Source organism: Pinus tabuliformis, chromosome 8 (assembly GCF_031772625.1).
Source record: "Pinus tabuliformis cultivar Carrire ecotype Pingquan chromosome 8, CPIR1, whole genome shotgun sequence".
Taxonomy (NCBI): Eukaryota; Viridiplantae; Streptophyta; class Pinopsida; order Pinales; family Pinaceae; genus Pinus; species Pinus tabuliformis.
The window spans coordinates 201,055,111-201,073,646 of NC_142294.1; the positions used below are offsets into that span (position 1 = coordinate 201,055,111).

The 18,536-nt window shown below is 39.7% G+C and overlaps 1 protein-coding gene across 1 annotated transcript in view; it reads left to right on the plus strand.

The window, feature by feature from the left end:
• LOC149234827 (pre-rRNA-processing TSR1-like protein) overlaps window positions 1-18,536 on the plus strand; it is a 280,880-nt gene that overhangs the window by 115,802 nt on the left and 146,542 nt on the right. The window contains exons 10-11 of the mRNA XM_089371955.1: window positions 17,268-17,360; window positions 17,446-17,577. Of these exons, the coding sequence (XP_089228081.1) occupies window positions 17,268-17,360; window positions 17,446-17,577 (225 nt within the window). The remainder of the gene's footprint in view (window positions 1-17,267; window positions 17,361-17,445; window positions 17,578-18,536) is intronic.

The window sequence follows — 18,536 nt, forward strand, 5'->3', positions numbered from 1 at the left end:
CTAATGAAGATTCCTATGAAGGATCTTGAATATCCTTGTACTGCAAATGCTCCTTAATGATGTATGATGAGATCTATACTAGATGACTTCCTTCTTCCAGAAGTGCTTCTTATGCTTCTAATGAGGTTAACAAGAGATACTCTTTCCTATGATGACTACTACAAGTATGTAGACTTTTACTTCAGCTATGACATGAGCTCTTGCTTCAATTGTATGTTTACCATGATGCCTTCTTACTAAGATGCATCCTATCATTCTTCAGCGATGGCAGAGATCTTTCATCTTTAAATTTTCTTTTCTATCATGAGTAGTGTCTAAGGGTCTGTATAGTTCCCGTCTTCCATCATGTTTCTCAAAGGATCAGCCCATCCATCTTTACTTGCTGTACCTGCAATATAACTTAACAAGTACCCCAAGCAAAGAATACAATGCCACAACATGATGTCAAGTTATCCTTCTAGGGTTTCTATGCAACAAAGACGTCATCCTAGGGTTTCTTAGGTACAAATCCTAAATCATATTACGTCACACTAGGATTTCTCCCATGCCTTAGAATCCTAAACCCCAGTAGTCAAATCATAGGGAACGAGTACTTCAAGTTTTAGGTTTCTAAATACTAGGGTTTCTTATGAGCCATCTACACAAACCCTAGAGTCATAACTTCAATCCTATAACATTTTATGATGGACCCTTAACAATAACAAAAATATCATATATACCTCATGGATACCTACCTGTGATGCCATGTTTTCTTCACAAAGGTATCTTTGCTGTCCGTTTTGCTATCTTTCAGACTTTCTTTTGCTGCTTTCTTGATGTGACCTGCTCGTTCATGAGTTTCTTTAAGACATGGAATGATTGTAGCTCCTTTCTGCTACCTTTATGGCTACAGGTCTTCCATGCAACAAAACTTCATAATGGGGATCGTTTTTGTTGCACTTATCCTTGAATTGACTGCTTTAAAAATATATAGAGGATTATCAGTCCTTTTGAATGACAGATTGTGCTACAAGAATGAGTGTATGACTGCTGCCTGAACTTCTTAGGGTCGATTAGTGTTATGAGTACGATTCATCTTTAATGTTCTTCTTGAGGAATTAGATGATGCCCATAAATTCGATTAGTGTTATGAGTACGATTCATCTTTAATGTTCTTCTTGAGGAATTAGATGATGCCCATAAATTCGATTGCTGCTTCTTGAGGGGATGAAAAACACTCCTTTACTTTAAGGCCCAGATGTTTGCTTCTGTTGCCAAAGGTCTTGAATTGCTATGATTTTTAAATCAGGGCTTTCACTTCTTGAGACATTGATATAGTTCACTGTAATTTCTTCACTGTTTTCAGGTCAGAAGTTGATTAAACTTTGAAACCTTGATGATGATGACAATGATTTTCTTTTTTGCTTCTGTTGGATGAGTAGACTTCAAGATGCTTCAATTTGCAGATCTCTTTTATTTGAGCAGAGGTAGGGTCTTTTGGGATCTCTTTTCTAGAGACTTCCTTCAAGATTATGATGTAATCATTGCCTTTTTGGAGATGAGAGGATGTACTTGATGATTGATGCCCTTGATGATCTTCTATCACTTCGAATTTTGACTGTCCTTTCTTGACTTGACACCTTTGCTCTGATACCATGTTGAGAAATGTAGGGGCAGCGAGTGTAGGTGATTTTTCTCTTTTTGATCACTGTTTGTGTAGTATTTTTACTTCAATTATTTAGCTTCTTCTCTTTCTTGTTATTATTGGTGTTTTCTTTATCAAGCAACTACCAAGTCACAAAGAACAATAAGACAAGATATAGGCGATCAACCAGGGCCAAAACCTCTCCAATCTTGAGAGGAAAACCCACTCAAATTCTTCTTCTATATAATCTTTGATTGACGAATTCCAATACCTAGACCCTTGACCAACAATCCCTCCAAGACCAAGTCAAAGCTTCTTCTTAAAGCACTTCTCTTCCTTTAAGTCAAAACTGGTCAACCTTAATCCTCTGCTTCAGATTTCGGCCCAAATCAGAGTTTCGGCTCACAGTTGCAGACCTGTAGTTTCGATCTTTTCTGTAGAAACCCTAGGTCACATGTGTGACCTAAAATATGGACAAATTCTTATCTTTTCTTCTTTGCTGGGATATAGACTTCTTCTGTAACAATTCAGCTTACTTTTCCACACTTCTTTGACACTTGATATTCATTATTGAACTGACTGTAATTTCGTCCTTTTGCAGCGGAAAGTGTGCCCTAGATACAGTCCGCATGTGTGAGAGAGATGTCCCAAAACAGGCTGAAATAAGTCTATTTTTTTCTTCTTTTACTTCTCCTTTCTTCACTAGGATATGAGCCTCCTTGTATCGAGATTGAACTTCTGTGATGCTTGAGTGAGTCTTCTTAAGAGAGGCCGAGTCCTCCTTTATATAGGCATTGTTGGGCTCCAAAATAGGCCGACTTCAATGGCAGGCCAGCTTGATGATGCATATAAGCCGACTTGACTTGTAGCTTGTATACTTGGTCTTGGAGGGGTTTCCTTGACTAATATAATTTCTTTTCTAATATGTAACATGCCCAAGAAGGGTTTCTTATACATGATAAAGACTCATTTGACTTGTAGACCACATGACAAGCCCTAGAAGCTCTCAATGGGATCTTTACCTACAAAAGAAAATTCCTTGAGCATGAAACCCATGCATCAAGCATAACAAATTAATTTTAGTTTTCTTCTTTACATCAATTACATAAAATCATGATTACATATGTCATTACGAAGAAGGAACCTAGTTACATATTTCAACACGTTGATGTACTTGATGAATACGAGACCTGATATATGCTTTGCTGTAAACATTATTAGTCAATTACAGTTAGAGCGTTGTCATGACCATTGGATAGCTGCCAAGCATATTTTGAGATACATACTGTGAACATTTCAAGTCTGAAATCCTATTACAACAACTGTAATAAATTCTTCTAATTGTTAATTAATTTAACAATTTATTTGCTATTGCAAATATCGAATAAATCACACTTCGACCCTCACAAATAAAACTGCTGAAAATAATAGCGCTAACACTGAGAAATTATAGTACACACACATACAAATTAACACAGTTTTTTTTGGACAAATATCCCCGGCAAAACCCAACTTGGGAAAACTAGTACAACAATTGAGGGTTTTATATTATTATGCAATAGTGAAATCTGAGTACAATTAAGGATGCCGAACTGGCAATCCAAACAACAAGAAAAAACTGGCCAAAATTATCTAAGGGAATTTCCCATCCTCCACAAGCAATCCCGACACAACTTTGCTTCAGAAACTCGTCCTCCTGGACCTTCTACGCAAGCTTCTACGCAGTGCTTGCGCAAACCCTTGGATGTCTAGTCCAAAATTGCCTCTGATGAAGTCATTCTGCTTGTCTCTGGTGAGGAAAATGATTCTCTGGCCTTCTGGAAGACTTTCCAGGCCTTTGGAAGCTTATTCAATTTTTCCCGAGCTAAATCTAATTGCCCTTGACGCTAACTGCACAGTCCTTTGTGTTTCCTCACTGGGAATAACTTGGCCTCTTGCTGTTGCTTCTTCAGATTTGGAAAACTTCCTCTGAATCATTGGTCGTGCCCCTCTGTGTCTATGCTTCCCTACTGAATCTTGAACTTTTCCAACACTACTGACTTTCTGGAAAATTGAACTCTTCACGGAAATCGAACTCTCTGTGGTTCTCACAAGTTTGTTCTCCATCTACCTATCGACTTCTTTTTATAATCTTTTGTTGGAGCACCAACAACCAAGATTAAAACTTAATCAAAGGCCCATATTAATTCCTTGTAGATCTGTGTGAGTTTCTAGAGAATTCTCACGTTATCTCAGTTAATTCTAATTAATTAACCCATTTCCCTAAGTTTAGACTTAGGAAATAATTAAAAATAGGCTAATAATCTAATCAAGAGACTTCTAGTGGAATTTCCAAAAATGATTTTTGGGTTATGGAGATTGCATGTGTTTTAGCCTCTCCACAAAGTTTCGAGACTAGAACAACTTCGATGCTACAGAAACTAACACTCCCTCTTAGCGAGGAAGGTGTTCTCTCTAGTATTGCACATACTGCCACAACACCCTGTTTTTGTACCACCCTTTGTCACGCTGCTAATATTTGGCCCACCAACCACTCCGCAACTCTGATGCTGCATCTGTGCTGCTGTTGACACTGCCATGATGCTGCATCCGTGCTCCTGTTGACACTGCCATACTGTTGCCAACTTTGCATATGCACTGTGACTCCCTCTCATTTGTTGCCGCTGCAACTGCAAAAACAACAATTGAGAAGCATCCAAATTACTGAATCAACTGTGTTTAGTATGATGCATTTGTCTCTTGAGTCCTGACTACTACTGGCCTCTGCATTGTCACTGAAGAATCTGCGTTGCTGCTGACTCTGCATTATGCCATTGTGCACTGTTGCCAACCCTGCCCTGTGCTCCTCATCACTTGACTGCTACTAGTTTGCAACTGTCACTCTGGAATCTCATTGCATTATTGACACTGACCCATCTTGTTACTGAATACTGTGGGTCCCCGTAGCCAAGTAATGATCCATGAGGAGGACACTTCAAGGGTCTTGCCTAAGTCTAAGCTGCTCTGGGACTATAGCTCTGTATCGCCCCACTTGTCTTTGAGAGGTATAGTTGCAAAGATTGCAAAGTCTTCCTCCAACTTGGGGGATAACTTGTCTATCTCCGCAAACACTATTGCCTGACCCTGCTTCTCTGTCTTGCCCTTCTTCCTAAGAGGACATTGCGTACTGTAGTGACCAAGCTCACCACATCTAAAGCATTTGACCTTTGACATGTCCTTCTTCTTCTTTTTCTCCCCCTTGCCCCTGAATGGGACCCTTCGATGCTAGGGCTGCATTCTCCCCTTCCTTCTCATTCTTCATGCCCTTGTTGTTGTCTCCACTGATAGTGCTCTTTAGTAGAGCTCGTCTGTTAAAATTGGCAACTAGGGCCAAACTCCATGTGGGTCTCTTATTTATGGCAACTGATATTTTTCGTGGATTCCTCTCACCGAGAGGTGTAGGATTGATTTGAAGATCATCCGATTCCAATATTTATTCACGGAGATATGAATTTATTTGTGTTATGGGTCAATTCGTCAAGGTCGATCAACAACCAAATTGCCCCCATCTATCCTCAACGTTTTACTATAAAAAGAGGGTGGGTTGCAAGTCATTTGTAACACACATCTTTTGATCTCTTGCTCTCCACTTGTCTTTGGGTTTTGGTGGGAGGAGAGATCTTAATATGATACGCTGCCCTAAGAAGAAGATGCCCTAACTCCTAACGCTGGCATGGAGATGAAGGCCTAACACAGTTATGAAGATAGGCTCTATGCTGCCCTAATATGAAAGTCCTAATGCAGTCAATGAAGTAACCTTAACACTGTCACAGAGGACAACCCTTAACACGATCAGGAGGAGCTTTAAGGAAGCCTTCATACACTGCCATAGAATGCTCCACAAGAGCCCTAACTGTAGTACTCTTCTCACACAGTTAGACGTAGTCCTATACCCTAGCCTCAGATAAGAATGAGGGCTCTTCGCTATCAAGGAAGGAGCTCCATATTCGTTGTCTTAAGGTGGTCCTAATACGCAGCTAAGAGGAGTTTTATACTTAGCCAATATAGGCCCTAAGGAAGGCCCTAATCCGTAGCTACAGAGCTGCCCTAGCTGCTGTTTATCTAGCCCTTAATCCGCAGTCAAGAGACCTTAGACACAACAGCAAGAAGGGGTCTTATATTGTATGCTTTGGTCAAGTAATGAAGCTACTGTTATATGTTGACACGCTGAATAGTATATGTAGCTACTAATAATGCTGTTCGTTGTCCATATGCTTCTCTTGTTGCTAAGCTAGGCCATAGGGCATTGCTAGCAACAAAGGTTTTCAAGGGTTGTCTAAGGGCTGCATTATCAAGTCAGACAGCTAGTGTAGTAAGCAGTCCTATAATGCTTCGTTCATTGTTGGATTGTATGAAGGCCAGTTGGACTGTGGGATGTATTGCAATATGCATATAGTGATGATGTAGGTGACAACGTGATGATGGATGCAGCATGATGTAAGTGCAGCATGATGGGTGCAGCATAGTGTAATGAAGTGCAACATAAGTATGTTGGGTGCAGGATAATGATAAGTGCAGCATGGTGATAATGAATGCAACACACTGTAGGATGCAACAAATTGTTGGGTGCAATATGGTGATGATAAGTGCAACATAGTGTAATGAAGTGCAACATAAATGTGTTGGGTGCAACATAATGATAAGTGCAACATGATGGATGCAGCATGGTGATAATGAATGCAACACATTGTTGAGTGCAACATGATGATAATGGATGTAGCACACTGTAGGATGCAGCATGGTTGATGGAGCACACTGTTGGGTGGAGCATGGTGATGATGAGTGCAACATAGTGATGAGGTGCAACACTGTGATGATGGATGCAGCATGGTGCAACACAGTGATGATGGATATGGTATGATGGGTGCAACACAGTGATATGTATAGCATGGTTCAGATTTGCTACCTCAAGTGTCATCTTCTTAGAGAAGATCTCTGCTCTTATTTTGACAAGTACAAATGTTGATTTCTGATGTATATGTACCATCTCTCTCTACTGAACTATTGAAGAACATAAGAAGAATTGATCAAGGGTTTCCCCACATTGGGGTTTGTCCCTGGCTGGCACCACATCTTGTGTCCTCTTGTCTTGGCTTGTTTTCTGCGATTTATGTTTATGTTCCATCTGCATTTTACTATCATGCTAAATGTGATTACTAATCTGGAATTGATATTGAGCTAATATGGAAAATTGAAGTAAATTTGTTCTCATCGTAGAGCATACCCAAAATTAACATGGAATCAGAGCTGAGGTGAAGACAAAGCCCAAGCAAGAGTGAAAGAGCAATCACTGAAGATAGTTGGACAAGGTGAAAGGCTTAATGGGTTCCTCATCGTAAAGGGTAAAATCCCAGAGCCTTCAGAAAATGCACTAGCTACAAAGAACAAGTACACTAAGGGTGGAAGGAAAGGAAGATGCCTTGCTTAAGTTTGGCTATTATGTGAAGGAGTGTCCAAATAGAAGTGACACACGACTTGATGATGATAACAATCATTCCAGGGGCATCTTCAATGATCAAAGTAATGACAAGTACAATGGCAAAGGAAAAAAGAATGTAGGTCATCAGTGAAATGATCGACTCTTCAAGAAAGCAAGGATCTCCAGGCATGAAAAATCAAATGTTGTTTTGTATAAGCAAGCCCTATTTATTACCTCTCCTCTGGACACTTTGGAAAAGTGGTACATTGATAGTGGTGCTTCAAGGCATTTCACCGGACACAGGGAAGCGCTCTGTAATCTGATAGAGAAGGAAACAATCATGGAGATTATTCTTGGAGACGATGCCACCTATCCCGTAGGGTGTAGGGAATGCTAGTCTTCAATTGGATCAGGGTATATGTACCTGATCTCAAGAAGAACCTGGTGTCCATTTCGGCAATGGAAGACATTCATCGATAGAAAGGTACGTATTTGAAAAAGGAGTTTTTAAAGATGCTTTTACTCTTGAAGTTCAGGTTTGGCAATTTGTATCAAGTTGTAGGAAGTCCAATGGGGGTCTGCTCGTTATGGGGCCCTAACCGATGTGAGTCAGATGGGGAAAGGGATGCTTGAATTCAAGAAGAGCATGGAGGTACATGTCCGAGATGTACCGAAGTAAAACTTGCAAAGGGACCATTCCCCTCATGTAGCAAGTCCACAGATTTGGAACAACTTGAGGGGTTTAAGATTCATTAATGGGAATCTCATGTATGTAGGTTGAAGAAATCTCTCTATGATTTAGAGCAAACACCCCGGGCTTGATATGAGAGGATTGATAACTAGCTGATGAAGCTGAAATTCACTCGGAGTGAAGCTGATCCAAACCATTACTTGAAGGTTGTGGATGATAGACCTCTCATATTGGCACCTTATGAGGACGACCTCTTTCTAACAGGTGCAAACCCTCTCATTTGCAAAAGTAAGAGGGAGTTGGATTTCGGATTTAAAATGATGAATTGCAAGCCTGTAACTACCTCGATGAAGCCTAACTTAAAGAAGTTATGCGGTAGTGATGCCGAACCTGATTTGGGAATTGCCTCTGAGTTTCATAAACTCATACTAGCATTGATGTTCTTGGTGAACTCCCGTCTGGATATATGTTTTGCAGTTAGCTTGTTAAGCTCATATATGGTTGAGTCTTATTGGATTAGTGCCAAAAATCATTTGAGATATCTTCAGGGCACAATCTCTCATGGATTGAGATACACTACCGGAAATGTGAAGCTGCATGTTATTCTGATGCTAATTGGGCAGACAATGTGGAGGATTGCAAGAGCACTTATGGGTGCTGGTTCTCTTTGGATTTTGCTTTGATATCCTGGATGAGCAGGAAGCAGGAGTCGGTTGCTTTGAGCATCGCTGAGGCCAAATACATAGCTGCGAGTATGGCCTCGTGTGAAGTTTTCTGGTTGTGGAAGCTCTTTTGTGAGCTGTTTGGACACGTGTTGGATATCATCATGATCTTCTGTGACAACTAGAGGAGGATTCGATTGTTGAGGAATCTCGTGTTCTATGATCGCTCCAAGCATATAGACATCAGGTACCACTTTATCTGGGACATGGTACAACAAGGAGCAAGGAGGCTCCTTCGTATTGAGACTAATGTGCAGGTCGCCGATATTCAGATGAAGCCCTTGGGAAAGGTCAAATTCTTGACTTTCCGAGAAGGACTAGGAGTCGTGGAGAGGTTCTCTCCTAAAGGTCCTGTATAACATGGACATTGAGCTCTGGGGGGTTTGGGGTTACTTCGATGAGAAACCATAGGGTGAATGGTTCAACCTTCCCCTAGTGGTCTGCTGTGTAGGCAAGATGAGTGGTTCAGCCTTCCTTAGTGATTTGTTTTGTACAGGGTGAGTGGTTTAGCTTTCCCCTGGGATACCCCACGACGACATGTAGGCAGGATGAGTGGTTCATCCTTCTCCTGCTGACACATCCTACCCATGTAGTCTGGGAGTCATGGGAAGTACCTCTCATTTGGCCAATGAGTAGGGAAATGAGGATAGGGACCATAGTAGTACCGATGGATGCATCGTGTAACTACCGTACTCCCTATGCTAGGATGATATTGATCTGGGATCAATTGGAACTGACTTTGGGTCAGTAAGAGTGATATAACTCCCTTTCTTTTGGAACTGATTTCGGATTAGTAAGAGTGGTATGAATCATGATACACTGTCTTTATTTGGAACCGATTTCAGATCAGTAAGAGTGGTATGACACACTCTCTTTATTGGAACTGACTTTGGGTCAGTAAGAGTGGTATGAGACACTCTCTTTTATATGGGATTGACTTCGGGTCAGTGGAGGATGGTATGATACATTCTCGATCACTTCTTCTTCTTAGTTTAGCAGAGCAGAGCAGTGCAGGGCACTGATGGCAAAGATAGTACAGTCTGGCAGATGGATTAGCTGATGGAGTTCTCCCTAGTTGAGAGGGAGTGTTAAAATTGGCAACTAGGGAGGAACTCCATGTGGGTCATCTTATTCATGGCAGCTGATATTTTTCGTGGATTCCTCTCATCGATAGGTGTAGGATTGATCTAAAGATCATCAGGTTTCGATATGTATTCATGGAGATATGAATTTATTTGTGTTATGGGTCAATTTGTCAAGGTCGGCCAACAACCAAATTGCTGCCATCTATCCTCAACGTTTTACTATAAAAAAGGTGGCTTGCAAGTCATTTGTAACACACCTCTTGTGATCTCTTCCTCTCCACTTGTCTTTGGGTTTTGGTGGGAGGAGAGATCTTAAGATGATACGTTGCCCTAAGAAGAAGATGCCCTAACTCCTAACTCTGGCATGGAGATGAAGGCCTAACACAGTTATGAAGATAGGCTCTACGCTTCCCTAATATGAAAGTCCTAATGCAGTCAATGAAGTAACCTTAATGCTGTCATGGAGGACAACCCTTAACATGGTCAGGAGGAGCTTTAAGGAAACTTTCATACGCTGCCATAGAATGTTCCACAAGAGCCCTAGTTGTAGTACTCTTCTCGCACAATTAGACCTAGTCCTATACCCTAGCCTTAGATAAGAATGAGGGCTCTTCGCTATCAAGGAAGCAGCTCAATATTCATTGTCCTAAGCTGGTCCTAATACATAGCTAAGAGGAGTTTTATACTCTGCTAATATAGGCCCTAGTTCGTAGCTACAAAGCTGCCCTAGCTGCTGTTTATCTAGCCCTTAATCCGCAATCAAGAGACCATAGACGTAGCAGTAAGAAGGGGTCTTATATTGTATGCTTTGGTCAAGTAATGAAGCCGTTGTTATATGATGACAAGCTGAATAACAAATGTAGCTAGTGATAATGCTGTTCGTTGTCCATATGCTTATCTTGCTGTTGAGCTAGGCCACAGGCCATAGCTAGCAACAAAGGTTTTCAAGGGTTGTCTAAGGGCTGCATTATCAAGTCAGACAACTAGTGTAGTAAGCAGTCCTATAATGTTGTGTTCATTGAAGGATTGTATGAAGGCCAGATGGATTGTGGGATGTATTGCAATATGCATATAGTGATGATGTAGGTGACAGCGTGATGATGGATGCAACATGATGGGTGCAACATAATGATAAGTGCAACATAGTGTAATGAAGTGCAACATAAGTATGTTGGGTGTAGCATGGTGATAATGAATGTAGCACACTGTTGAGTGCAACATGGTGATAATGAATGCAACACACTGTAGGATGCAGCATGGTTGATGCATCACACTATTGGGTGTAGCATGGTGATGATAAGTGCAACGTAGTGTAAGGAAGTGCATCATAAGTATGTTGGGTGCAACATAATGATAAGTGCAACATGTTGATAATGAATGCAACATACTGTTGAGTGCAGCATGGTGATAATGAATGCAACACATTGTAGGATGCAACATGGTTGATGCAACACACTGTTGGATGCATCATGGGGATGATGAGTGAAACATAGTGATGAGGTGCAGCACAATGATGATGGATGCAGCATGGTGCAGCACAGTGATAGGTATATAGCATGGTTCAGATCTGCTACCTCAAGTGTCATCTTCTTAGAGAATATCTCTGCTCTTATTTTGACAAGTCAAAATGTTGACTTCTGATGTATATGTACTATCTCTCTCTCTGCTGAACTATTGAAGAACATAAGAAGAATTGATCAAGGGTTTCCCCACATTGGGGTTTGTCCCTGGTTGGGGCCACATCTTGTGTCCTCTTGTTTTGGCTTGTTTTCTGCGATTTATGTTTATGTTCTATCTGCATTTACTATCATGCTAAATGTGATTGCTAATCTGGAATTGATATTGAGCTAATATGGAAAATTGAAGTAAATTTGTTCTCAGCATAGAACATACCTAAAATTAACATCGTCTCAACTCCTCTTGTTGTAGATCGGCCCACATCTTGTCCCATCCAGGGAAAGTGTCCCTGCCCAAAATACTTTGGACAAACACTTACCATTCCTTCGAGACACTATTTAGTGCCAATCGTACAAGCTTTCTGGGTTGGGGCGCCTCCCCAACGAACGACTGATAGTTGATTTAGGACCTCTTGAATCCTCGTCAGGAAGGGATCTATGCCTTCTCACTTCCGTATCTTGATGCTTATTAGCTTCTCCCGGAGAAACATATTTCGCTGCTTGGAAGAACTCTGATATATTGTGGAGAGAGCATCTCACATTTCCTTGGCAATATTCTTGCCAGAAACATGCGAGGCTATATGATCTCGAACTCCATCCAAGATCATTTGCTTCGCCTTCACCATTTCCTTCTTGTACTCCTTTTACTGATGCACATCTTGGGGTATTGCTACCACGTTCTCTGCATAGGTCTTCATACCATGCCCAACAAGGAGAAGGGAAATTCTGGCCTTCCAAATGACATACTTCGAGGCAACGTGCAATCTGTCTTGATCTTTGAGCCCAATTGTGGCCATCTCGAATTTGTCGAAAACTCCCTCTTTCCCTCTGCTTGGTTGCTTCTTCTGCTATTGACACTCCCTTTTGGAGTGAGAAGATTTGCTCACAACTACTGCCAATTTGCCTAGAAAAATCAGATCTCTGAAGCTCGAGATCCCTTGAGAGAAATTTTCTCTCTACTGTGTGTGCTTTTCTCTTCCACCCAATGTTGATTCTGTTGCTGAAAATTGCTGCAAAACCCTCTCCGTCCAACCAAGGAATCTGCTCAGTGAAAATCTAGCATGCTGCTGCTCTTGCTCTCTCTGCTTGCCGGAATCATTAATCTAGGCAATTCGAATTTTCTGCCTTTGACCAACAATTAGACCAAACCAGTCCCGGTTAGACCGGTTCCAGTGGGTAAACCGGTTCATTAGGTGGACCGGTCCGGTCACCGGTCCCGGTTTTAAAAGCTATGGGTATTGCACAACACTAGGAAATATCGGCTTGTTGCTCCCTCTGAACAACAAAATTTTCTTGTTCGCTTTTGAGCTTCCTGACTGGTCAACCTGGCTTTGATACCATGTGAAAATTTCAAGTTTGAAATCCTATTGCAACAACTGTTATAGATTTTTCTAATTGTTAAAGAATTTAACAATTTATTTGCTATGACAAATATCGAATAAATCACACTGCAACCTTTACAAATTAAATGGCTGAAAATAATAGCACTGGAAACTGAGAAATGCTAGAACACACATACAAATTAACAAAGTTATTTTTGGAGAAATGTCCCCGAAAAAATCCAACTTGGGAAAACCGGTGTAGCAGCGGAGGGTTTTATATTATTATGCAACAGTGAAATTTGAGTACAATCTATGGATGCCCAATTGGCAATCCAAACAATAAGAAAAAATTGGCCAAAATTATCTAAGGGAATTTGCCTTCCTCCACAAGCAACCGCGACACAACTTTGCTTCAGAAACTTGTCCTCTTGGACCCTCTGCGCAGGCTTCTGAGCAGTGCTTTCGTAGACCCTTGGACGTTTAGTCTAGAACTGCCTCTAATGAAGTCATTTTGCTTGTCTCTATTGAGGAAATTGATTCTTCGGCCTTCTCGAAGAATCGATTTTGCCCAGCTAGATTGAATTGCCTCTGAAGCTGACTGCGCAGTCCTCTGCGCTCCCTCAATGGGAATAACTTGGTCTCTTGCTGCTGCCTCTCTAGATTTGGAAAACTTCCTTTGGATCACTGTCCCTGCTCCTCTCTGTCTCTGCTCCACTATAGACTCAACAAAGAAGACCTTGTAGAGCACCTCCTCTTACTGACATCGATATTGTAACACCACCATCATGCAAGATCACTAGGACACTCCAAGAATAATATAACATATGAAGTGGCAAGCATCCATATGTCGAGAGAGTGATCAATCAAGCAAAGTTGTGAAAACAGCACCAAACCACTAGATGACCATCCACTACAGAGGATTGAATCTCCTTTACCAAAGCTTGTACTCAAATAATCCAATACCAAGAAGTGAAGAGGCTCCATGGATATGTATTACCCTATGTCCATCCAAAAACTCCAAAGTTATCAGCAACCGACTCCATGAATGTGATGAAAATCACAAATGTGAATCCTCATACAATATGAGGTGTAACTGGGAGCAATGACAGTATCCAGGTTGGAACAACAAGAGATAAAAGAATTCTCATTATCTGAGAACTTTCTGCATTATGATGTAGGAGTTGAGACTCGAGACCAAGTGGAGAAAGAAGCACTCTTCCTCGTTAAGGTTCAAGTGAATGAAAATGTAAATGGTCTATTTAATATTGATTTTCAATGTAATGCAATTTCTGTAGTTTTTAGTTTGATGCAGCCATGTGGCTATTACAGCCTCCTATACTTACCTGCTAACGTATGATTCAGATTGAGGAATTTTCTTTTCATAGCACACACATAATATGAGATTGTACAACATAGACATGCTCATATGAGTACCAAGTAACTTCAATTTTCAAGAAGTTTTATTTTTCGAAGAAAAATAACATTATATTTGATATGTCAAGTTTGAAATCAAAATATATGTTGACAAGTCTCTTGGCTCCTGCCAAATATCTAGAAATATGCTCAAACTTATCCTGAATCTACATGCTGCAGTCTTCCAGAAAGAAAAACAGGTCTAATATATGACATTGCCTTTAACATTTTCTGAGGATATCCATTGAATATCCCAAAACAGCATATAAATATTTTTCTCAGAAAACATAAACATCCCAATACAAACAGTCATTATTTTCAGAAGAGGGAAAAACATGCTTCAGAATATTGTTCATCCCCCCTGAATTTCTGTGTAGCCAATGATCCCTCCTGCAAGGTGAGAGATGCCTTACAGAGATGATATGCTTTTGTGTTGAGCTCACTGAAAATGTGTGTCAAAGTGATTACAAACAGACTCTTTACCTCCAGAGTTCTATGCATGATAGGTTCTGGAGACAAATTTGTAATCTGGCTCTTGTCATTTGCTCAGTCCAGTAATTTGGAATCTCCCATCTCGTGCAAGTGTCTAATTACTTTATCTGCGGCTGTTTTCAACAGAATCAAGTGTGTAAAAAATTCAGCTCCATTATGGGTTTCATGGCACCATAACTGAAGTAATTTTCAAGTTGTTTCTGCACTTACATAAATTAATTTCAGAGAGACCCCCAACTAGTAATCATAGTAATATACACCCCTAATTTTTGTTACAAGTTCACTTATGTTAATTATTCTTAGGGCTTCATTGTTATTTGCTTTGGTAATTGCATTACATCATTTGAATTTTACATATTGAATTCGCCGCACAACATTATAACATTATTTTATCATATGCAATTACGTAGAAAGAACAATAACATCAGTAATACAGCGGAACATAAAGGAACAACTGAAGAAAAGCATGCACAAATAGAGACACCAAGATTTGGTCGGAGCCCAGGGCAAAACTCCACAAAGGGGGAAAACCCGGAATTCTATTATTCTTCTTCTATTAGATATTAATCAATTGTTTGGCGGAGATACAAAGTACAATGTTATGAGACATAATCCTTCATATCGGGCTACCTAAGTACTAAACAGATCTCGTTCAAAACTTCGTTTGTGAACAAGATTCAAACACTGATATTGATAACAAAATCACTATCACCTGAAGATCGAGATTATGTTATCATGAGAGCAGGAGTGGTGCTGCCATATCATGGTTTGCTGCCATCAAGCATATTGTTCATGCTATTGCATAGCTTTGTTATCCTTGTCACTGCATAACAATGTTGTTCCTGTCACTGTAATCCATTACTGATTCACCTTTGACACTAAGTATTATATCTTCTGCTATCAAGGTGACATTATATCACGAGCAGTAGAGGTCTTAAATCACATGGGACATAGTACAGGCATCTTTGTCATTATGCAAAGTATCCAAAGTATCACAATAAATATGTAACGGAGATATGAGACTATACAGAGATACACATCCATAGGTGGTGTCTGCCATGTTAAATATATGATGTCTGCCATACAAATATATCAATATGTTCTTCTATGTCCATACATACCTGGGGAATCTACCATGTCATGCATACACTGTCTGCCGTGTCACATATATACATACTGTCTCCCTTTTCAAAACAATGTCTGCCATGTGAAAAATATGTTCTGCCATATCAAAACAATATCTGCCATGTGAAATATATGTTCTCCCATATCATAGCAATGTCTGCCATATCATACTATCTGCCATACCAAGGTTCTACCATGTCATCTATAAACACTGTCTTCCACACCAGATATATATACATACGTCCATACCACCACAGAGTTGAATATGTTATTACGGAGAGTATAGATTAATCCATAAATACATAGTAGAGCAATGCCATTGATGATACGCATCATGGAATTAACATTGAAAGCAGGCACTGTAGATAGATACCATAGAACGGTGATACATTGTAATGCAATTGCATACCATGCTGAAATGCAAGATAACATACATCTGGAATGCGAGATATCACAGATCTTACCAAAAGCATACCTCTTGTTGTGATGTACTTTGAACCATCATACTTTAATACCATGCAAGAGTTACCAAACGGAAATGCCATGCGAGAGTCATCTAATCACCATACTGAATTGTCATGCGAGAGTCATCTAATCACCATACTGAATTGTCATGCGAGATCATATATATATACAGCGAGAGTAGTCTCGTAGCAAAATACGTGAGAGTATAGACCATATGCGAAGGTATAGACCTGTGACAAAAACCTTGTAGCGGATGCATGAGACTTGTGGCATATGCGAAACATCTGTAGACAGTGCAAAGTCCTGTAATCAATAAGAATGCGAGATATCTGAATCATTACAGTGATCCTATCCCAAGAGCGAGAGTCCTGTAGATATGTGAGAAACCTGTGACCATCCAAAAAATTGCAGATCAAACAAAAATTGCAGAGAAGTGCAAATTTCTTATCTCAAAGAGACTAACACAATAGATTATTTATAGTTGTTTGAGGGTTCGAAAGGACATGACTTTTTGCCAAGCCGACTTGATCAAATGAGCTGACTTGAATTTGAAAATTTGAATTTTATTAAATATTTTTCCCTCCAAGGTTTAAGGCCGACTTGAAGTGAGATCATAATTGATTCTTCTCAATAAATAAATATATCTATATATATTTTTTTCTTTGCTTGCTCAATTAGGAGGGAGGACTAAGGGATTTCTCCCTAGCTGCCAAAAATTAACAACTTACAGGTTTGTAAGAGTGAAAGTTGAAAGTAAAAGTTGTAGTCTGGCTTTCAAGTGTAAAATAATATTACTGTTTTGTCATATTATATCCTCTATTTGTCTTTTTTGATCCACCTCTTCACTCTCAAAAGTTGCGTGCTTTTATTTTTTGAAAATTGTAAAGTTTTATATTTTAAACATTAAATTCAAATTCTTTAAATTTTAAACTTCAAAGCACTATGATGAACGTTCCTCGATGATATTACAAGAATTGCATACCATTGCTCCTGTAGATTGAACAAAATAAGTTATAAGTTATAACTATTATTTTGGGTAAAGTGAGAAGATAAAGATGTTTCTTTTGATGGAATATTTTATCGTAAATTGTTGGTTGGTTGGTTGATGAATTGTGATCATATTACTTGATGCCAATCTCAGTTGACCTCTACTATTAAACGGTAATGGTCACACTTCTAAATTTCCACTTTCAGATTGATATTTCAGCATATGAGCAAGATGCTGGGAGGAGTACTCTTCTAATATCAGGCTATGTCCGGGCACGGAATCTTTCTATTAATCAGCTGGTACGATATCATACAAAAGTATCTTTCTTTACTTTCATGCATTTTTATGCCCAAGTCTAAGAATATTTTTTGCACTATTTTACAGGTTCATGTTCCTGGAGCTGGTGATTTTCAGTTGGATCAAATTGATGTTCTTGAAGATCCCTATCCTCTTAATGAGCGCCGAAAGCATAAAAAGGATCAGATGCAGCTGGATGATATCAGACAGAATGACAAGGTGAATAGTATTTATGGCCTCATGTTTTGTAGTATTATTTTGATGCGATCTTTCTTCTCGCTAAAAATAGAAGTGTGGGGTTGCTCATGACTGGATGCGTTATTTTCCATTTGTGTTTCCCGTCCTGGTACAAGAAAATCTCACACTCCTTGGGATAAAGCCCTAAAGCTCAAGCGCATGACATTTTGTAATTAAGAGGAGCACTTTTCACCTCATAAACCCTGTTCTCTCTTCTGGTTGGCTCTCCTCTGGCTCAAGGGGGGTTCTCTCTGAGACAAAATTGCTAGGGTTTTTAGGGCTTTGAAGATAGTTTCAGGATTTTGAGTTTAAAGGGTCAAGAAAGGTCGCCAACCACACACAATCAAGAAATTACAAGGTGATTTCAAAGAGTAAACCCCAACAAAACAATCTAAAGGGTTTAAAAAGAAAAAGATGACGGAGGATAGAAGATCAATGCCTTAGCTTAACGATATATTTTTGGGGCATTTGGGGTCAAGGAGTAACACATTTGAAGAGAAATGGAGTAGATTTAGGTTCAAAGGTTATGATAGACCCACTTGTCCATCCAAGTGTAAGATACCCCTTGGGATACCTAAAATTTTTCCACAAGTTTTTTTGAGTTTTGTTGGTTCTATCAGTAAGGAGTTTTGTCAAACAGTTTGTGTACACATGGCTGTAGATGCACTTTTGCAATTTAATTCAATGAAAGTAAACACAGTAACACAATTTCAATTTCACAATGAAAATGCCTCAACCCACCGATATATAACTTATATCAGACTATGAAGGGGTACATACCACTGTTAAAATGTGCCCCAGCAATAATGAGTGAAATAGGTTGAGAAAATAAGCAGACTGATAACTAATAAGTGGCTGTTACATAACCCAGAAGGTACCAGAAATATAGTCTTTTCACCTATGGAAGCTACAGCATAGACTCAGCCATGAATATGATACAC